At 34.0% G+C, this 23,517-nt stretch overlaps 1 protein-coding gene across 6 annotated transcripts in view; it reads right to left on the bottom strand.

The window, feature by feature from the left end:
* FYB1 (FYN binding protein 1) overlaps positions 1 to 23,517 on the bottom strand; it is a 146,202-nt gene that overhangs the window by 7,907 nt on the left and 114,778 nt on the right. For 5 of the 6 annotated variants that reach the window (XM_057495588.1, XM_057495583.1, XM_057495581.1 and 2 more), the window contains exons 7-16: positions 23,369 to 23,489; positions 20,783 to 20,942; positions 20,127 to 20,271; positions 16,272 to 16,294; positions 15,201 to 15,263; positions 14,257 to 14,395; positions 12,777 to 12,802; positions 10,764 to 10,830; positions 8,136 to 8,226; positions 6,904 to 7,066 (exon numbers count right to left, since the gene is read on the bottom strand). In XM_057495588.1, coding sequence (XP_057351571.1) covers positions 6,904 to 7,066; positions 8,136 to 8,226; positions 10,764 to 10,830; positions 12,777 to 12,802; positions 14,257 to 14,395; positions 15,201 to 15,263; positions 16,272 to 16,294; positions 20,127 to 20,271; positions 20,783 to 20,942; positions 23,369 to 23,489 — 998 coding nt within the window. Of the gene's footprint in view, positions 1 to 6,903; positions 7,067 to 8,135; positions 8,227 to 10,763; positions 10,831 to 12,776; positions 12,804 to 14,256; positions 14,396 to 15,200; positions 15,264 to 16,271; positions 16,295 to 20,126; positions 20,272 to 20,782; positions 20,943 to 23,368; positions 23,490 to 23,517 lie in introns of all 6 variants that reach the window. The other variant, XM_057495591.1, reaches the window with a different exon arrangement.

The following is a 23,517-nucleotide window of genomic DNA, read 5'->3' as shown; positions in this document are numbered from 1 at the left end:
AGTTTTCACAAATGCCTAAGGTGCCTAACTGGTTTTCTTGGTTACACTGCAGATGGCTGGTAATTACAGATATGCTTTGGTTATGTAACTATACTCCTATTATGTTAATGTGTGTGTGCAATTTAAGTAGTAGCTTAAAACCTATACATGCTGAAGTTACTCTACAAGAAGATATATCAAAGAAATAATCAATCTTCCCATGTTTTCTTCCGCCTGCTACTTCTATAGCTTTTCTTCTTCCTTCCTAATTACAACCCTTAAATAGAATTCGTGCCTCATATCAAATTTACCGAGTATCATAATTCTTCCAAGTGGTAAAGATACCTCAAGACAAATGCTGGGCATAGAAGCCACAGGGCATAAATATGCAAAGAAGTAAAAAGCTAACCTTTTCAAACAATAAGGCTTCTCTCTCACTTACCAACTTCACATTTCCCTGTATGGCCCCGGAAGATGACTGGTTAGCCAGAGACGGGTAAGATTCCTCAAGGGAGGAACAACCTAAGACAGGCACAGTCGCAGGGGGGCCATCAGGTGAGAAATTGGGGATCAACAGAGGTGAGGCTTAGAACCTCACCCCCCGTTCTGAGAGAAATCTTCTGCATACATGGATGTTTTGTTGCCCTTGTCTAGCTTGGATTAACACATAGTCTACAGGCACACACCTGATCATCTACATGTGCTCTCCTACAACACTAAACTATGTTTTCTACCTTTATCTTGTATCTACCTACCACTTCAGCATTTTATTAAAAATCATAATAATAAAGAGAGAAATGTGGTATCCACATATAAATCAAGTATAAAAACCAAATGAGTATTCATATTTGAACTGACTGTTTAGAGTTCATAATGCATGAGCAAAACCGAAAGTTTCTGTGATGACTGCCCTTGTACTGTTCACTATGTAACTTATTCATTATGTAAGAATTTGTTCTACATGTAAAAACTTGTTATGCCTCAGAAGATTGGAGACTGACAAAAATTAGGCTTGGGGTGGAATAATGATTGTGCATTGAGCATTGACTCCCCTATACAGAATTTTATTGTCGTTAACAACCATTTGATCAATAAATATGAGAGATGCCCTCACAAAAAAAAAAAAAAAAAAAAAAAAAAAAAAAAAAAGGACAGACTTCCAATGGTAAAATAAATTAGTAACCGGGATGTAATGTATAGCATAAGGAATATAGTCAAGATATTGTAACAGCCTGGTAGGGTGATAGCTGGAACCTAGAATTATGTATATAAATGTTCTACCACTGTGTTGTACACTTGAAACTCATGTAATGTAATACTGTGTGTCAACTACCCTTCAATAAAAAATAATTATTAAAAAAAAAAAAAAAAAAAAAAAAAGTAGCAAAATTTATTACTATAAAGAATATCTAAAATAAATATCTATGGTCCTTGGGTAGTCTTTGATATCAGTTCTTTGATTCATTTCATGTTAATAGACTTTAAAAATTTAAGATATACCATAATTTAACATAATTTTCAAAAGGGGATAAACTCATCTCTAACAAATTCAATTTTATATGTGTCTCTCAAAAGAGAAAATCTTTATAGATAACAAGCTTTTAGAACAAATTGTGGATTTTGTGATAGGGCTGCAATAACTGAAATCTGTCTTTACCTGTACATATGTTTGTGGCTAAAATAAAATGTTAACAGTTCTCTACAGACAGTAATAGTCACAATTTTTTTTCATTAGTTAAAATGGTGCTTCTACTTCCATTATGAATTTTCTCTTAAAACAAATTGGAAATCAGACAGTATAATGATCTATTCATCATTAAGTTAATTAAAAATAATGATGTATACCAGTCGAAGCTTTTAACAATGAAGTCAATCTTGTGAGGTGTTCAGGCTTTGTAAACTAAAAAACTAAACTAAACTGAACTCTGAATTAAAATTAGAACATAGAAAATTAGAAAAATGTTTAAGAAATTATAAAGTGTTGCCAGACTGAAATTATACTAGCATCAAATATATTTCTTGTTTTTTTTAATCTTTAGAGGATTAAGGGAAATAAAGGTAAAAGAAAAAGAGAATATAATCACCATTTTTGGAAATTAAAGGTTTTTTATTTTCTGTGCATTTAGGTAATCAACTTCTAAAAAGTCATTTCTGCTAAAATTGTATAGCCCTGAATAAAACACTACCTGTTATTAAGCACTAAAACCATCCTTTATATGTCTAAAATCAATAACTCATGGTATAAGGCTTTATTACCTAAACATCATAAAATTAATTATTAAAAATATCTTCACTTGGGTTCTCAAACCCTTATTACATTTCCTCCTATATCTTGCTTGTGCAAGAGTCCCAGAGATCAGTTTTTCTTTTGTGGAGTGCTCTATTGTTGTGTGTTTAAGACACATAAATATCAATAGTTGTTTATATTATTTAAGAAATATATATCAAAGAGATGGAATGTAGGATGGTACTGTGCTGCTTTGTTTTAGTTCCCCAAAATGCTGTGATAATTTGGGGTTCATTAGCTATAAAATTACTGTTGTATAACATTTTGATGGGGTTAATGACCTTTTAGTACAGCATAGATTTTGCTATCTGGTACCTTTAAAAAATTTCTGAAACTTAATTCTATTAAAAGTATGATTCATGCCAGTGTCAAAACAAATGACTTGCTCTCAATTTTTATATAATCTCTCCATTGTAGTTCCTAGAAATAATTTTTTTTTTTTTGCAGTAGAAAAATGCTCTCTTTGCTCACATGTTCCATGTGCATCCATCATAGGGAATGTTAATGAACAATACAAAGAAATGGAATTAGAGAATACTCATCATGGTTTCGTGCCATGTAGAATGGCTGCTGTGTTTGGTCCATCCTATAATACTGTGAGTGCTGGCATACTAAAGATTCTCACATATAATAAGAAATTATTATTTGGAAACCTCATCTTTATAGAGAAGAACACAGTGTCTTGAAACACATGTTTTGAAATATGTGAGGGGATAGAGCTAGTTGAGAAAGTAACACCCACCCCCCATATGGGCCAGTCAATTTCTTCCCCAAATGTTTACTTGCTACAGGGCAGATGTGTCCCAGGACTAATGACTCACCTTTCAGAAGGGTGTTGTGAATATAAAATTACCAAGGAAATGTAAACCCATCTTGAAAAAAATGGAAAATGTCTTTGTTCCAATATTTTCAAATCTTTTTCTTAATAAAAAATGACTTGTTTCCTTATTATCTCATTTGTTATGAGCAAATCCAGAAATAAAGTTAAATTAACTCAATTTGGCCTCAAGTGGTTTAAAACAATAAAATCATATTGTATAGATTTACCCAGGCAAGTGGAACAATGTCCAACTTCAATGGAAAAAGCTCATAATATAATAGAGAAAACAAAATGCAGTGTATAACATTAAATATATATTATCATCCTCTTTTTATACAGATGTTCTTTCTCCCTTCTCTCTCTCTCTCTCTACCTACTTGTACTTATTTCTCTTATTTCTTCAAATCAGGTGACTTTAAAGATTTCTGAACTAAAAATGTTTTCTTCAGTGAATATGTGTTGTTTTACAGTTGAAAACAAAATTACTTAAGCAAACATGATCAATTGGATTTGGGAAAATCCAAAGCATCTTTAAAATTCTCTTTTCTTTGATATGCAAAGAACATTTTGACCACAAATAATTCAGCTCATGTCTCACTCCACACTTTATGTAGAAAATTTTTTCCCAGTGACAGGAGGTGGGAAAACTCACAGCTTATGAGACATTGAGTTGTGGAATATGTGCAAATATTAGCAAGAAATTCTGAACAGTTATGGATGTGCCAGAAATACATATTTAAGACCTCAATGCCTCCACAATATGCACTTTTACAAGTCATTTGGTGAGACTTGATCAAATGTGGTAACACCTGTAAAAGTGGCTTGTACTCCACAATGGCAAGGGATTATTGTTAATGATTTAGCCTCTCATTTCTATCATTGTAAATTAGGTTTAAGTAAGCTATGTTTTCTTTTCTTTGATGATTTAAACAAGAATGGAGAGTAAGGAAAATGTTAGGGTCACTATGGTGTTGGATTGTAAATGCCTCTACTGCTAATCAGAAGACTTAGAAATAAGGAACTGCAAGATTTAGAGAAATGATACATAACAAGCAAACATCATTACTAACGCTAAGACAGAGAATTTCTTCCAACAACTTAAACTATTCAACAGACTTCTTCCTGTGGATGTCTATATGCCAGCCTTCAATCTGGTTTTCCAACTGCAATCTCCAAATTGTTACAGTCAATTCCTCAAGCCCCAAACAAGATACCAGGCCCTGTAAAATGTGTTGGTGAAATAATGTTGAGAACTCTTCACTGAACCTCCTCTCAAGTTCATAGTCTAATAAGAGTAACAGATTGGTAAAACAAAAGGGGCAATTACATTAGCAAAAGTGGTTCATGGAAGACCAGGGGAGAGATGAATTGAGATGGGTGGCTGGGGAGTAGGAAGTAGATATGCTTCCACTTTGAGATGACAACTGAGTTGTTTCCAATAGACAATTTGGGCATTCCAATAGAATAAAATAGTGTGGAAGGATGAAATAGTATGATTTATTAGAGAATGACAAGTAGTTTGTATTTGTGAAGTGTCAGTTGCAGATACTGACACAGGTGATGAGGGTGAGGAAATAGCTGATAGGGTGAGGAAATAGTTGATGAGGTTGAGGCTAGATCATAAAGGGTTTAATGTACTAGCCTAAAGACTTTGTGCTTTTAAAAATAATATTTGAGTAACAGTGTGGGGAATGGATAAGGGTAAGGATAAGGGAGACATATCACTTGAAAAGCTATTGCAATAATCTAGGTGAGGGAGGGTTAAATCCATAGAGCAATCATCTCAAATCCTATAGGGCTATGTGAGGAATGGATCAGACATTAAGAAAATTAAGAATGTGAAGGATCCAGTTTGAGGAAGGATTTTTAAAATGTAATGTTTCTGTTTCTTATTTTTAACAGGTGATAAATTCTAAGAACGGGAGCCCTTCTGTAATCACCACAGTATTTAGAATTTTTGATGTCCAAATAGGAAATGATTGCAAATGATAAAATTATTCCTGAGTGGTTTTTTCTTTTTCTCATTCTTAAGGTCCACTGGTTCCTAGGAAGATAGAAGTCTCCTCTGAATTTCTTTTTCTGGTGCAGTACGTATTCCTGCTTGTCTATATCCATACATGTTTGTTGAGGAGGTCATTTTCATTCTTAGTACTCAGAGTATGTTCCAAGGACCGGCCACATCAATTACCTGGGAGCTTGGTAAAATGAAGAATGTCACACCTCGCCTTAGACTACTAAATTAGAATCTGCATTTTTAACAAGATCTCCATGTGATGTGTATGTACTTTTAAGTTGAGGAGCTTTGATCTCAACTTGGATTGTTGCTCTCAAAACCAAATGGCATTTGTTGCTAAGAACAGTAATCTCAGGACAGCATGGTAAAATGTGTCTGAAGCTTGTGTACTGGAGAAAGGTCCACATGATCAGTACTGGGACATTCTCTGTTGTGAAAAATGTGAAATAATTTGGAAAATAGAGGAAGAAAATATATCATTTAGGTCCATCACTCTAATCAACCACTATTAGCATGCACTTAAGTTTAGTTTCTTTTGTTTGCATAAATGGCTGTAAATCCTATCCCATATTAAGCAGGCTTCTTATTTCTCTTACTATTGTGTCATGAGAATTTCTTCACATTATTATCAGAGTCATCATGTAAAATATTCAATACTCAATTTGGAATATTCATCACATTTAAAAATCTTTGTATTTTTGAGCATTTAAAAAATATTTTTGATGACCTTTTAATGCACATATTTTTCTGCATTTAAGTTTATTCCTTGGGTTACATCCTACTGATGCCAGTCTGAATGGGGGTTTTTGTCTCCTGGAGCACGATCTATACATTATTTCCAGTGAGCTTCAAGTCTTAATACTACTGTATCCCTGCTTTTTATCCTTTGTACCCACATTCCATTTTCTCCCTTAAAAGCCAACCACACCTCCTCCATGATAACTTCAGATCCATTTTCCCCACCCTTGAGTCACTGTTTTTATTCTTACAATTCCCATTTCAGTTCCTGTCCCTGAGTCACCTTCCTGTCATTTAAATTTGACTCACAGAGTTCATGTTTTCTGTGCAGACTAACCGAGCTGATATGGGGTAGCCATTCAGTTTTAAATATAGGACAGCATAATTTTGAATTACTTTTTAATGGGCTTAAATGAAATAAACTTCCTTTTAAAATTTGACAAAAACGTTTTCCTCTGTCAGCTTTAATAGCTGATTAAAGTCAAAGAGGACAGGGGCTCTCTTGTAATTATTTAGAATACTATATCATACCAAGTGTGTTCAAACAGGAAATGAGAACAAGTGAATTTGCAAGGTAGGAAAATGGGAAATTCCAGGTGGAACATATGCTATGTAATTTCAAAACCAGGCTAGAGCAGAAGCTTCTCACCACTACCACAGTGGACTTCACTTTAATGTACATAAGAACAAGCTGGGGAAGAAGTTATGATCACAAAATCCATCTGACCCCCAGAGCTTATGACTCAGCAAGTCAAGGGTGGATCCAGGCAACTGCAATTTCATTACGCACACAAGTGTATTCTGATGTCGGTGGTCTGTTGGACTGCCTTTTGAGAAACACTAATTTGGCATTAAGTTGGCACTGCAGTGCCAAATATATCAGGAGGGAAGTGAAAACAAGATTAAAATAAACTGCATTGATTTCAGCACAGTCAGATCTCTAATTTCTCAACTGTTTTCCATGATTCACAAAGCATAGAAAAAAAAGTTAATAAAATCAGATCACTAAAACTTGTTTGTTAAATTCTGGAGTGCCATATCTATGAAGAGTTAGCAGTGACTTACATTTTCCATCTTCATTCCTGCAGAGAACTTTTGTATCATCTGTGTTTTGTATAACTTCAAGAGATTCACCAGGCTTTACCTGTAGATCTCTGGTCCCCCACTTTCTAGAAGTTAAGAAGGATGCAACTTTGGTTGAATACAGAACTCTAATATCACCATCATACTGGAAAAATAAAGAAAAAACATTCACATTATTGATTGATGTGTACTATTAAAGTAATTCATACAGATTGATTAAGAAAGTCTTTGCTATAAGCAGTTCCTTATTCAAAAGATACTATGAAAACATTAAAGAAAACTTTTTGGGGAAAAATATCACTCATAACCTCACCAACCTAATATAACAGCTATTTTTAAAGTGAAAAAAATATGTTTAAGGTGTACAAATGCTAGTTTGATACACTCATATTGCAAATTGATTGCTATCACAGCTTTAGCTAATACCTCTATCACTTTATTTAATTACCATTTCTTTTTTGTGGTAAGAACATTTAAGATTTACTCTCTCAGCAACTTTCAAATTCATAACACAGTATTGATAAGTACACTCACGGGCTGTACATTAGATCCCTTAAACTTATCCATCTTATAACTCAAAATTTGTACAGCATCTCCCCATTCCCTCTACACTCTCGGCCTCTGGCAGCCACCATTCTACTCTGTGTTTCAATGAGTTTGGTTTATTCAGATTCCACATATAAGTAATATACATACAGTACTTGTCTTTCTCTTTTTAACTTATTTCACCTTGCATGATGCCCACAGGTCCATCCATGTTGTTACAGACGGCAGGACTCCTTTTTCATGGCTGTATAATATCCCATTCTGTATTTTTATATTATGTATATATACATAATACATATCACCATATATTATGGAATACACAATACAGTGGAATAATATACTTCATTGTATTATGTATATATATATATGCAGACACACACACATTTTTTATCCATTCTGTTTTTAGGTTACCATCTTATCAAATTTCAAAGGACAGCTAACTTTATGATTATTGCAGTATATATATTATGCATGTATGAGAGTTTGCTTAATTTGTCATAGGACTAAATTTAAATCTGGAATACATTTTGTAGAAATTAAAGGAATTATGAAGGGTAACTATGATATTGATAATTGCACTTTTAAAATATGCATTTTGGTACTTAAAAATCATTGAATCTTTTTCCATTGGTGTTTTGAACTTTGTGTGACATTTAAATATGACATACTTTAAATTTTTTCCTGAAGTCTTTTTCTTCTTTTTCCTGCTTTTTTAGCTTCTTAGGGTCTTTTTCTTCCATCTTGACCTTGGCTCCTTGACTAAGAATGCAGAACACACATAGAACAATACTTAGTTTCAAAAATATAAAAAGAAGACTGTATAATAGAGACTTTATTCATAATACTGAATTTTTGTTAAAATTTGTTTTCAATTAATGATTTTTCTTAGAAATCCACTACGTTCATTGTAATAGATGATAGTTTATAATGCAGAAGAAATTTCTCAAGAGAATACAGACTGTGAGTGAAAATGGAAGAGTTGTCTTTATGTTGAACCATATAAGATCACTGGGGTATAGTTTAAATATGGTTACACATGAGTGGTTTCACAGGATCTGACCTAGTCTTGAACTCCCTATATTTTTCAACCCTTCCTAGATAGTTAAGTGTCTTGGATGATGTCATAGAAAAGGCATTTAAAAAAAAAAAACCCTTAAAAAAATGATTTTCATGGCTTAAAAAGTTTATCTATACGTTAGTTTTTTCAAATCTATTTAAAATGGAGCCAGGGTGGTATCTCCTAGATACCAGCCACACTAAATCCAGTTGTGTTACGAGTGGTGACTAAGCCTTAACTAGTGATTCCCTAGCCTGGCCACACATAGGATTATCTGGGAAGCTTTTTAAAAAATACCACTGCCTTTATCTAATTACCAGATATTCTAGCTAAATTAAATTAAAATTCTAATTAATTTGACTGAATGGGGTACAGGTACCAACATTCAGATTTTAAAACTCCCTGGATGATCTAATTTATAGCCAAGGAGGAGAACCATTCACTAGGGTTAAATATGGATATTAAGGAAAGGCTGTGAATCTCTTTGGAAGGGAATTTTAAAAATCAGAATATTTGTGAATAATGAACAGCTCTGAACACTCATAAATTTTTATTTAGAACACCTAAGATAAAGTTTTGTTTGTAACTGATTTATTTAAAATGTTAGGCTCTTAACTTTTGAATCTTAGAATTGAGTTCATTCAGTGTGAAACGAATTAGCACAATATCCTGCTTTAGGTTCTGCATCATCCCTGAGTATCTCCTGTTTTATGGTTCTCTGGGCCAGAGTGGTATTGCTTTCCCAGATTAGCACTCTGGAGCCATCAGAATACACACGAATGTTAAAAATGCACCACAAGCTCCCTTTGAGAACAATTTACCTAAATTAATTTTTAAAAAATTCTGTGTTAGAGAACATAAAATTGTGTTAAGTTTGGAAAACAAGCAACAGGAAAGAAAACAGTATATATCACATAAAGTTTAAATGGCTAGGGTTTGTTTTGCTTGGAGAAACAAGCCATTGTATGATTCTGGGTTCCTAGCCAGCTATTTAATGGAATGTGGTGGTGGCATTTCTATGGTAGCATAAAACAGAAATGTGCATTAAAAACTGTCAGGGATGGAAGTGACTTTCTGATGGTGAGGAATTTTTAAAAGTAACATATCCCTGAAAAAGATTTGATTTTCCTTTCATGGGGCGCTGAGAAAGGAGAATGAGCCTCCTTTCATCTTTCTTGCTTGTTTTGCTTATAGAAGTTGATCTTCATATTACAAATGACAGCAGATTTTCTCTTTAGTTTCTTTGATCTTGAGACTGCCTCTTGTCCAGTAAAATTAGTTTAACAATATTGGTAAAAAATACTTATAGGTCTCTCTTGCATTTTTACCAGTGCAGCTCAGAAGACACCTGTTGTTGTATTCCATTTATGTTACTTTCAACCTTTACCTATTCAAGTCCAAGATCTGTTTATTCACCTTTCTTTTTTATTAAAAAAGTTAGAGAGGTGTTCTTGCTTTTACACACAGTATGTGTCAGATCATGTCACATATCTGTTGGAATATAAAAAAATATCTTCTCATTTACATTCTATTTCAAAACAGTTTTCAAAAGGCACTCCTTTTGTATTAACTGATCTTAACAGGTTTTCATCCAATTTTAGCCTAAAATTAAATTGAAACTTGAGGTGAGCTGAAGAATGCCACTATTCAATGTTGAGTTTTAAAAGATTTTGAATGGAATTGGAGAATCTGATGCTTTTATGAAAAAAAGACATATCTGAAAGTCCTTTTTAAAAAACCAAATACTCCTTCTTTTCATCAAAGGGAAAAAAATCTTCCTGTGGAGGACAGAAGATGGGTGAGGGTTGAGATATAAACTAAGAGATTTTTTGAAGGCCAAAAAGGCTTTAGCAAAAGAGTAAAAATAAAGGGAGGAGATGAATCAGATGTGATCAGGCTCTCAAATATTTTCCCAGAGAATGACTGAATGAATGAATAAATGGATTCAGACTTCAGTGAGTCACAGGACAGACGATAATGAGCAGAAAAGGAGAAAACCAATGGGAATGTGGGAGGGGGAGGCAGAAAGGTGAGGGACAGAAAAGACAGGAGGAGGAGGATCAGGGCTCTTCACTCACAAACCTGGTAGAAACAATTAGGGCTGGAATCACGGAGAAGAGGACAAAGTGAACATGAGCACACACAGTAGACATACACTCCGTCAGAATTTCATTCTCATTCAATTTTCTTGAGCAGTCTGATTTTCATTACTTCACTGTAATGAGAACATGTTAATTACCTCATCTCTGCTGACGGAGCAGGGAAATCAGAGGCATCCACATCATCATAAACTTCCTCTCCCATGTCTAATAGAAGACAAAAGAGCAAATGTTGAAGCACTGCTAGTTTATATTTTGATAGAAGCATTCAATGATGTTTTTAACATGAAGTTGCAGGGACAACAAAGTGAGTTTTCCTGGGGTCTTGGTACATTTCTCCTTGGAAGCCTTGTCTGTTCCTTAAAAGGGAGAGGTTCTTATCTCCCTGGATGACTCCCTGGATAAATATCCCTTGGAAAACCGGTGACTCTGATTGCAACTATCATTATCAGGGAAAGTACCCCAAAACAGTGATTGAGATTCTATGACGATCCACAAAAGTGATGAATGAATGGCAAGATTATAAAAGAGCTGAAAACAAATCAGCCATTACCAGCACTGGCAATAGGCAATGGAGACCAAAGTCAAAATTCTTATGGGATTTGGGGTGCTATGATAATAGATAACATTTTATTTTTATGTCTGTGTCCAAGTCTTTGCCTTTATCTATTATATCTAACTATCCATCTACCTATCTATTTGTATCTATCTGCCATTCTCTTTTACTCACTGATCTGTTCTTTGTTAACTTTCACCTTATAGTAATATTAGGTGTGGCACTACCTTAAAATGGAAAGAGTATTTCTACTAATAAGATATTTCTGACACTAGCAGGTTTTGAGAATCAGTATTGGTTGAAAAGTTGCTCTGACTTTATCTGGTTCCTGGCTTTTACAATCTGGAGATAACTTCTTCCTTCTAGACTTCTTTTCAATAAAATCAGGAGGAATCCACTTATTAAAGCCCTTCCTCTCTCCACCTATTAAGTTTCTCCACAGCAAAACAAGCTGAGTTGAAGGGCATACAAATATTTTAAGGAAAAATTACCATTGAAAGTTTAAATGTCCTCTGCTAGTGGCAGAATTTTATTTCTTTTGAAGATTCCCCTCTCTGTATATACTCGTACTGTATATATGTATGCACATATCTCTGTGTATGTATGTGTGTGTATTCTCCCCCCATTCAGGTTAATTAACACAGGATAAAACTTGCTCAGTTATATGAAGAATTTATGATAAACGTGTAAAAATTACGACTTATCCTTGGCTTCCAGGATGTATAAAATTGCCCTTCCATACACAACACTTGAGACATACTTGAGAACAAAAGAAAAAACTTTTTTTTTTTACTTAATTGATCACATTTGCTCCATTTTATACCTACTCTTTGTGGAGCTAAGTTTCTTGGGTACTTTTTGAAAATTTTTTATTAAGATATAATCTCATCATCAGTTATTGATCAGTTTGAATTAGAGTCTTACATATTTCCAAATTGATAACTGAAAACAAAGTCAGGTAAACAGTCTGGAAAAATAGATTATCTTTGTGTTTGGTTTACTCTTTCAATTTATTGATAAATTAAAATAACCATTTAGAAAGCCCCTGAATATTCTTGTGAGACATTTTATTTTGTGCAAAATAAATTTAAGAAAAGTCTTTTAAAGCTCTGTCTCAACAGGTGTTGAAACTGTACAAAGAAACTGTTTAACATTAAGCAGTGGAAAATGTCCAAATATAAGTCATATATTTAAACGATCAAAGAAATTTAGATTTAGGGCTTTGGTGGCCTAAAAATCTGGTATATTTTTATAAATCTTTATGCAAAGATCCAATATATCAATCTCTGACTGAACTGTGGTTGGGGGACATGGGGTCAAGACTTTAGACTTTTAATCCCCTGCTCACTTCTCCCTTTGTCCATAGTGACCCCAGTGACTAGCAGAACTGTTTATAAACCACAGTATTTTCCTCTTCTCACCAATCTACTGCTGAGAAACTGTAGCTACCCAAGGTACAGTTCTTTGACAAGATTATACAATTTATTATCTTTGGAGTTGGGACATTAATCTAGATATCATAAATATCCCGTGCTTTCCCCATGTCCCATCTGCAAGAAATGAGATATACAATGCATAATTAGCTTGTATTACTTACCCAGTTGTTTAGGAGGAGCAGGGAAACTGGAAAGAAAATGAGAACAGTTATGAGACCAATATAAACACAGAAATTGAGCCCTTTATTTGAGACAGATTAATAGCCTAGAGGTTTATAGGCTTTCATTCCTTTCTCATCCTCCATTTCTCCACTAAGTCCCAGTTTCTGTCTACTAAGTAGGAATTTAGTATGACTTTTTAAATTCTGATGTTGGCCCAAAAAGTTAAAAGTCAAGACATTCAGTAGTTTATTTTGCCCCCATAGCTATTGGACCCATGTTTTCTGATTGGTTCTATGAGGTTTGGGCATATTTTCACATCAGAGTAAATTAACCAGACCCAATATTTTGGAGTCACTGTGGCATATAGCTCAGGCCCCAAATTGTTTATTTGACTCAAGGAGTGGAAATACAAAGTCAAAACCAATTAAGGTCATAGGAATCTTCATATGACCATGTTTCCCCAACAAGTACATAAAACAGGAGAATGGTGAATAAGAAAAGAATATCTGTTGAGACTAGAGAGAGAGTTATTAATAGAGGTGATCTGAAATCAGGATTGGGTGGCATTTAGTTGCAGGAGAAAAAGATCTTTGCTTTTATTGCTTTCTGGACTTTAAAAACACACAAACATCACTGGAAGAATGGTGCATAGTTACAGTAAAGTGTGAGAGGTCATTAGTTCAAATGATTCAAAATCAGAAATTAGGTGATGTGTATGTGTGGTGAAAAAAACAAACCTCTGCTTTTATTTCCAAGTAAGGACTGTATTTGAGTAATGCTGCAGTAAGAGAAGATTTCTTTACTTATAATTTTAAGTTCTGTTTATTGAGTGCTGTTTTAGTGTCTCACAAAAGGACTTAAAATGAGGAATTCTATATGGAATTAATATCTTATAAAGACTTAGTTAAGTATGGTGAATCTTCTAGGCACATATAAAACAATAAGTATATCTTGTTTCAGTAAATATGACTAAGAACCTTCAAATTCATAGGTAATTTATGCCAAAGCTATTTTGGGATGGAAATAGAAAATTTATGCTTTAGTTTTTATTTAGGCAAACTGAAGATACATAGAATAATTTTTGTATAATATAAATGTTATTCAAATAGAAATAATATATCACTGCTGTATATAATGAAGTTACAAAGACTTAAAATACTGTATTTAGAGAAAAGAAATTTTGAATTGGATCCTTTATTTTAGCAAGTTGATTTTTAAAGAGTAGTCAATATAAAATATTATTAAGTATTGTTAAAATACCATTATAGTAAAAAAATAAGTCCTACTAAATAGAACATGTGTGTATGAGTATGTGATGTTGTGTGTGTGCAGTAAATGAGGCCAAGACTAACAGAAAATAACATTAAAACGATTTCAGCCTGTCAGAATTTGGTTATTGGTGATAAAATATTAGTAGCATTTGATTAAATTAATATTAGTGTAGTTATTATGCACTGGATTTGTTTGGTCGACTCTTACTATGGACCTTCATTATTGTCTGACTCAGAGTCTTTAGGTTTCTCTCGTATGCTTTTCTTTTTGTCATCTTTTCCCTTTATCATCTTCAAAATCCCCCAGGACCACGAGTTACTCTTCTCTTCAACCTGTAGTGTGGAGCTTGGGAGCATGCACGCATTGGTCAGAATGTAATAATTGGTGGAACGTAAAGATACTGGGTGGACATTCAGGTTTTTTATACTTATGCTGCATTGATCATTCAGGCAGTAAGTTACTCATTGTATTCAACATGATGGTACTATTTAGCATATAGGTCAGGGTCTTTGAATACTGCTGCTACTAGGTAAATAGTAGGTAAGCTGTTTCTTTTTCTGTTCAGTGAGATTTCGCTTCATTCTTAAAATAGCAAGCTAATTCAGGATTAAGTTTTAAACATCAATTTAGCTTTATTTTATGATTAAAATTAAGTAATTAATAGATCTTAAAATTAAAAATATGCCATTTCAAAGGCTTAAATAACTGACGGATTAAGTATTTAATACTGCTTTTGCCATAGACAGCATATGGTCTCAATTTATTTGGATTGCCTATAACTTTGATTATTACATAGGGGATAGTCATGCAACTGATAAAACTCTCCACAGAGTATTGTAAAAGTAAATTATTGGTTGTTAAATAAATGAGTTGAAACATTCTGAAAAAAATCTATGTCTGTAACTCTTTATCCTTTATTTATTTCACTTTTTTTTGACATAGTTGTTGAAGTTTTTCCAAACGGCATACCACTTCATTTTAAGTGTGGTTCAATTACATTTCCTGATTTACTACAGATATTAATTATACATTCAGGTCATTTTGGTAATGTAATAAGGAGTACCATTTTTTACTCTAACTAGAAATCAAAACTAAATTTCAGTGTATACAATCATTTGAAAAAAAGTAATTCATTGATCATTCTTACCCATCATCATCTTCTTCTTCCTCGATCCCATCATAAATATCATCATTTGGGGGAGGTGGGAACATCCCTTCATTTGGATTAGGGAGGAAAATCTTCTGTTAATTTTTTAATTTGGTCATGTAATAGTCACTCAAAATTTGATCATAGATCTGCCATATTTAACTGCAGAAAGCATCCCTCTTTCATATTTACTATTTAAATAAAAATCAACTTTATTTTCCTACTCTTACATAGATAGTAGGTAAAGGAATTGTTTTGTTGATTACTTTAAAAGAAATTCTTAGAGGTGAAATATAATAAAGATATGGGGGATGGTAAAAGGTATTATGCACTGGAGATGAAAGGAATGGTGGAGAATAAATATGAGAAAAAGTAAAATTGAATAGAGAATAGAGTTAAAAATTTATTGTGGAAAAAGAGAACTGAGGAGTTGATAAGAAAAATTTAATTAACAGTGAGGAGACATTCAGAAAAAGACACTAACATATAAGTGAAGAAAAACAAATGGGATGAACAGTGAATTTGTAAACATTGATAGTAGTTGATACAAAGAAAGAAATGAAAGGTGGCCTTTTATTTCCTCAAAAAAATATTTTAAAAGTTAAACCCTTTTCTGTTTGGTTTGTTATCCCCCACTCCTTAAGCACCTTGTTATTTGCCAAATACTTTTTTTAGCATTGCAAATCATAAGTAAAATACTCTTATTTTGTTGATGAGAAAACAAGGGGTCTTTAGGAGTCATGGCTAAGGTGACCTTAAGAGTTATCCTCCAATCAAAGATGCTTCTGAAAGTGAAGGATTACTATTGAGAACTCTGCTCAGACAACTGGCATATATCAGGACTGCCCTGGGCTCATTGGAAGTGGAGTCATCCATAACAAACTTGGAAGAAAGAGGCGACTTGCCCAGCGTCACTCAGTGGTCTGGACTGGAATCCAGTCCATTGGTTCCCAGTCCCGTGTTCTTTCTACCACATAAACATCCTCCTCACGGTTTGCAAACAAAAGCATGTATCATGAATACGCCCAAAATGTTGAAGACTTTGAGAAACTGCTGATAAAAGTCTGTGACTTACCTCCACTTCCACTCTGACTGTGGCTAAGAAAAAACAGACAAATTAAATTAATATATGAATTATTTAGCTATTGGTAAGAGAAGTACATATATGGAGCACTTATACAAAAGAGAAATAACATTCCAATGAGAAGTTCTCAGGATACTACATGTGAGGAGGAAGAAACATTGTTCCTTATTGTAATGGATGAGAAGTAACAAGGCAAAAACAAAACAAACCTAATAAGAATCAAGTGAGTTTCAGATCTACCTAAGGCATTCAAAACAATGATACTGTTTGCTTCTAACATTTTCCATGAGGCAGTTTTCATATTATACATTATTATATCATTTCATAGAGGGACTTATTTTTAAAGAAAGTAACAAGAGTATTATTCTAGAAGTCATATGGAACCATTATTGCATTAAATTCAATTCTCTTTCAATATCATAACCACAGCATTTTACTCTTAGTCCAATAGCATTGCGTTCTTTTTTCAAATTGAAGTATCATTAATATACAATCTTATATTGGTTTCAAGTATACAACATAGTGGTTCAACAATTACCCATATTATTAAATGCTCACCCCCACTAATGCAATTATTATGTCAACATTGGAAGATGTTACAGAATCCTTGACTATATTCTCCATGTTGTACTACTATCCCTGTGACCAACTTATATTATGATTGGGAATTTTTGTGCCCCTTTATCCCCCCTCACTTTCTCCCCCAACCAACTCCTCCCCCATGGTAACCACCAGACACTTCTCAGTGTCTATGATTCTAAGGGAGAACTTTAAAAAAATTGAAATCTTATTTATGGGGCTTTAAATAGTGTGATTCTCTAACTCATGTTGCCTGTATATCTTATTTATTTCTATAACATTCTATATTTTCCCTATTTTAAAATCGTTTATTTTTAACTGTTGTCTCCCACTAAACTGAATTCTGTGAGAGCAAAGAAAATGTAGATTGTGAGAACTGGAAGAATCTCAGAAGTTGTCTGCTTCAGTTCCTTTATTTTGCAAAAAAAGAAACTGAAGTTCCAAGAAATTAAGTGACTTAACCAAACCCACTTTTAATTAACCGAAGAGCTAAGAACTTCAGAATGCTTCCTTTCTGTACAATGTTTTGTCTACACCTTGTTGCACTCCCTGTACTGCAATTGTTGCTTTTGGGATACTCTAACAGCAACAGTCTGATATTATAACCATACAGTCTTACTACATACTCCTATTTGATTCTTTCCCTTTGAAATCAAGATAAAAGAAACTGGTCTGATGCAGATCTATTGTTAATTTAAAAATAAAAACATACTCTTTGTAATGAAACCTTTGGAAAAATATGCTATAAATGTCTTAACATATAAGTGAGTAAGTGATTTTTTATTAGGTATAAGTATATTCCCCACTTGTTTACATACTATTTTCACATTCTTTTTCTCTGATGCTTCCCTTTGAGCATGAAACAAACAGTGGAATTATGTGAAAAATTGTGATTTTGCCTGGCTGCCATTCCTGACAAATATATTCCATCTTGGAGACTGTCAAATCCAATTCCCAGGAGAACCCGAAAGCAGACTTACAATAATGAGGAGCAAAGCTGCTATACAGTATTTCATTTCTGGAGCAATTCTTCACCTTTCCAAACTGGTCTGTTTGGAATTCAAAACGTTTAACAGAAGTAGTAGAGGTAAGGAGAGGAGAGTGCAAGGAAAGAAAAGCACAGAGGAAGAGGAAAGGATGGAGGGAAGGACAACGGTTGGGAAGCATACATAGGAGTAAGTTTGTTATGTGATGGAGGAGTGGTATTTGCATTTTTAACTTCCTTTCTGTCAACATTTCATATTTATTATAAAATTGCTTTGGTTGAGAATAAAGGAAGGCAGAGAGTTGTCAGGACCTGTGCTTTTAAGCCTCCTGTCAGCTCATGGAGTCTGAGGTGGCTGGTCAGCTCTCCTTGCCCTGGAGGAAAGAGCAGGTAAAGAGTGCAGGGACCAGGGGGCATCTGGAGGAGGGGAAGGAGAGGATGGTGCCTTCTCTTATTCTTGCCAGGGCAAGCCTCTGGCTAGACTTAGCATCTTTCCTTGTTCTACTAAGGACAAAGCATGTTCTGTTATGAGATCTCTGCCAGCAGCAGCTGAAGTTTAAACAAAAAACAAAAAAACTTGTGTAGAAATAATCGATTCTTTCATTTTCTTACTAAATATGCATAAGGGAGGAATAGATGCCAGTAAATTTTGTGGTGGTCTATTTGTTTATGATACTGAGCATTAAAATCATACCCTCCAACTCCATTTTGTTAAAAGAAATTTTTTTTTCTGTTATGTGTTTGCTAACTAGAGCATGTATGGACTTGAAACAATGGAAAAGCTAATACTGTTAGTTATGGGAAATAGTCACCTATTATGGTTAAATAATGCATCGTTTTTAGAACATCATCCCTTTTTTGCAGATTTATTATTTTTTTCTTGAGTACGTGCATCAGTGTAAATATATATTTATTAATATAGCAGGGTTCTTTAATCCCCAAATAAGAGAAATATGGTTTTCTTAAAAGATAAAGTCAAAGTATATATACTGATAAAACATGTAGAATGACATATTCATGTCCAGAAAAATCTATAAATCTCAGAATATGGCCATTTAGAACTTCATCTGATCTCAGAACTGGCATTTTACTGATTTCTGAACTAGGTCAATTGTGTCTGTAATTACTAAAGCCAATTTATGATCTGTAAATCCCAGTGGATACATCACATTTTGATATACATTGCATAATTTATGGTCATAACATGATAAGATGGTATTGTAGGCTATAGTTCATTTTAGAAAGACAAAACTGCCAGAAAGTGGTGCAAGTTTAATTGATGACATGAGGTAAAAGACCACAAGAGGGAAACTTTATATGTCATTATGTGTTATAAGTGTATTACTATTTTGATCATTTTACATTTTCTAAATGGTTGATAATTAAAACTTTTTCCTTTGAAATTTGAATGATGAGGAATGAAGACATATTTTTACCCAAGTGAAAATCTAGCAGAGATCATGTGTTTGGGATCACAGTGGAGGTTTCCCAATTCTACAACGTGGCCATAGAAAAACAAGGGTTCTTAACTGGTCTGCAGAATTTCCTCCTTCTTCTCCTTCAATTTGAAGGGGTTATGGTTTTACCAGGAATGGGAGATATTGGAAGAGAGACGGAATGAAAGAGGAATGGAAAAGCAAGAAGGAGAGGAAAGCACCAGGAAGATCAGAGGAGGAAAAAACGTGTTCCCACATTCTTGAAGCAAGGTCAGCCTAATCTAGTGGAATGAATGGCCATGTGAGGTTGGCCCCTTATTTGGTCCCCAGAGATCATAGGGAACCAAATTTTACTGTTAAAAGTAAAACTGAGCTTCTACTTTTAAAGAGCAAAGTAGGGTTGTGGTAAAAAGTATCATTGTTTCTGTTATATAAGAACAACAAAAATATTTAGACTCAGAGATTTTAGAGGAAAGAATTTTATATTTTTCAGAGCTAAGTTTTATGTTTCATGCTTCATATTTTGTGAAACTATATTTACTTGAGGCATAGCCCTAAGATCAAATCTGAATGAATGTTATAAAACAGCGTTTTGAAATGACAACACATTTGGCAAGATCTGGCAAATGGGCCATTACATTTCAAGTAGTGTTTGGCACATATAACCAATGAGTAAAATAAAAGATAGCGGAGTTTCAAATGACTTTGGAGTACTTATAAATGGTAATTTAGTTCAGTGATAGAGAGCAGTAGGAAATACAGAAAGTAAAATTCCAGGATCTTAAAATACATAATCTTTGACAAGGAGACAGTCTGATCTCTTTTACCATTTGTATTTGCACCTACCTGCTGATATCATCCTGCTCTGCAACATCATCATACACTTCCTGGTCATCTTCCATAGCTCTTGATGAAAGAGCACCAAGAGAGGTTTTTTTCCATTTCAGGGAATCATAGTCAATCTCTACAGCAGTTGTTTTAATATAGCCATCTACCAAAAGGGGAATGATATATGTTCAGGTAACTGTAGTTTAAATATTTCAAAGTTGTGAATAAAATATCAATTGCCCATTTGCTCTTTAATATTTCCTTTCATTTCTTTGCTCGCAAGTCTGATTTATAGACGTCCCATGCAGACACATGTTTACTTCGTCAATGTCTTAGGCTGTTGTGGTTTGGGGTAAGCCTAGAGTTCTACTTCAAAGACTCTGAAGTGATGCACATGAATTATGTTTTCCTTTTAACATCATTTAGGAGCCTACTGCCCTTGGTTTCTCTCTGGAATAATGTAAGTATTTACATTATTCCCCACTAAAATGATAACACAGATGAGGTGAAGATGGGGGTTATACCTGTCATTTTAAATCTTCCTATCTTTATCTACCCTGTAACAAGTACTCCTCATTTAATGCCTCTGCCTCTGAGTTGTTCTGGAAGAATTTACACATTTAATATTGGCTCAAAAAGACACCCTTTGAAGTCACAGGAGAATTTGCACTCACAGGACCCTCTGGCTGTTCTGCCTAGCCATTTCCCTTCAGGGTTGTCAGTGATGCGGATTATTTCAATTTGTTCTCCTTGCTTGAAACTCAGTTCATTCTTTCCTCCTTTGACGTCACAGCAAGCTTTTGCTTGATGGATGACTTGAATAGGGCCTGTTAGCTGCAAAGAGAGGGAAAAAAATCACAACAGGCTTCCTTACTATTCAGAAAATCTTGAAGGAATGCAGTTTAGAAAGACAATATGTCCACAATGTTGCCAACTTGCCTATTTCCAACATTTACAGGTTTGAACTAGAAACTGAGGGTGAAGCTTCTTCTATAGGAGGGCTTAGTGGAAAGTCACAGAGGTCAGGCAGAAGCAGTAAAGAACCGTAAGCATGTCCTTGGGGTCCAATAGAGTGGCAGTGATCTGCTGACTTCAGGAACTCTATAATAAAAGCTTTCAAAGGAAGCCACCATAACCAAATCCCACTATGTTCAACAATCATGATGGGTGCTGTGTGTTTTTATGGGATTTGTTGGTGGTCTGACCGGCAGATGGAGGTGTTTTCCTCCTCTGCATTGTGGAGTTGTCCTGGTGGTTCCCTGCAGGACTAAAACAGCAAAGGTGGTAGTGGTAGGTTGTACTTAGGAAAAAAAGTATTTTCTTCCTTTCTTTTCTTTTTAAACTTTGTGGTACTTTATCTCTAAACTTGGAGTAGACATTACCTATAGTAACAAGATAATACGTTAGAAATAGCTTTGTAAATTTAAAAAAAAGGAAACAAATGTTAGGTGAGTTTAAAAAAATTAGTATCTCAAGTATCTTGAATAGTATGGTGATTTCTAGACAGCAGGGAAATAATCTAGTACAGAGCATGAATTCTAAACTCCCAATTTCCTAATCCTAAACTGACGTCTTTTCAATAGAATTTCTTGGATCTTTTGATATGCAAATATGCATTGTGACTTTTGAAGATGATTAACCCTATTTTATTGAATTTATGATGTTATTAATCGGGACACATCATTAAGTATGTATCACTAAGAAAATAGCTTAATAAATTGTGATACACCAATGATCTTAAGATGCATTTTAATTTCAGAATTTAAAAAATGCAAAACATTTTATATCTTAGAATTAATAAAATATGGTGCTACATAACAGTTTTCTCGCTTATTTAATTTTGACACCTATTAATATTTTCCAGAAGGAATATAGCTTGTGAAGTCCTAGCTTTGACAAACTTGATTGCATATTTAGTGGTTTAATTTCCATATCTTAATGTTTTCTTACTAAAAAAAATATTATTTGAATGAATGAGTGAAACAATGCAAAATTGATTGCTCCAACAGAAACACAAGGAATAACTTCACGTAATTCCTTCAAAACTATAAATAATCTTCATAAAATATGTCCTGAAGATCTTCACTTAAGAAATTCATTTTTCATATTTTCCACTGGTAAAAAATAAATGTTGGTAGCCATACATTCATACTGTAATCTTAATTTGACTTATATGAAGTAAGCCCTTTCAGAATGTAATGAGAACCTAATGTAATATGGTGCCTTACGTGCGTTATTTAATGTAATTCCTCAATAAGCTTTTAGGAGAGGTGTCATTTGTTCTCACTTTAAAAAACAAGAATCTGAAATTCTTAGTGACTTGCACAAGATCACACAACTTGCATGTGCAACTGGAATTTGAATCCACATCTGTCCAACTGACTCTAAGCTTTATCTCTGTACTGTTGCCATATTGTCGAACTTTGGTTTTAATACCATAAATATGCTGGGAAGTTATATATAAATCAAATGTTTATAATTCAAACTGTACATTAAATGCTTGAGAGGAATTAAATATTTAAAGGAAACCTCATATGAATCCTTTTTTGTAGTGGAGAATGGTTTTGTAATTCAGATAACCACCCTAAATATAGCTGACATACCAGACGCATACCAAACAGGCCATGTCATCAGAGATAGTGCAGCCAAAAGAAGATAGCCTACAAGTGTAGGGCTGATGGTAGAAGTCAGGCATTAGAAATCAGAGACGGAGGACAGAAGTCAGAAACCCAGGTGGATGAAGAGAGATGAGAGACAGCAGGTACCAGAAGTCAACATGTCCATAGGCTTAAAGTAAAGGTAAAAATATACATCAGGTCTAGACTTGCAGTCAGAATAGCTTATAGAAACTTTATTCTGAGACAGTTCTGGCTCATTTAGAGACACATATGTCCCTTGAACCACTATGATATCTGTGTGTGTGGACCTAAGCTCATAGTATAAGCAAGCTATTATGGAATAGGGAATGGGGAGAGCCAAGATGGGTGTAAGTAACCAAGTATTCATTCACTCCATCGACAAAAAAATGTCCTGGATGCCCCCTAATTATAAGCCACCATATTGTATTTGGATTTTATTGTATTACATTTTTAGTGCAGGAATAGGAAGCGTACGGACCAGAAAAGTACTGTTATAAAGGTAGTTGAGAAAATGATTAAGTAATTCTCCGGCCATATAAGTATTCAAGAACAGTGTCCCTTTCACGTCAAAGTTAAAAAAGGAAATGACTCTTTTTCATCTATCCGCAAGAAAGCTCTTACTTTAAATTTCTTCTTTATTTCTTGTTCTTTCTTTTCTCTCTCTTTCTGTTCCTTTTTCTCCAGCTCTAATCTCTTCTTTTCCTCCTTTTCCCTTTTTTTATCTCGTTCTTTGGATGCTTCTCTGTGAATAAAAATTGTTAGGTTGTTTT

This window comes from Manis pentadactyla, chromosome 2, assembly GCF_030020395.1.
Source record: "Manis pentadactyla isolate mManPen7 chromosome 2, mManPen7.hap1, whole genome shotgun sequence".
Lineage (NCBI taxonomy): Eukaryota > Metazoa > Chordata > Mammalia > Pholidota > Manidae > Manis > Manis pentadactyla.
This window is presented reverse-complemented; position numbering and strand designations above follow the sequence as displayed.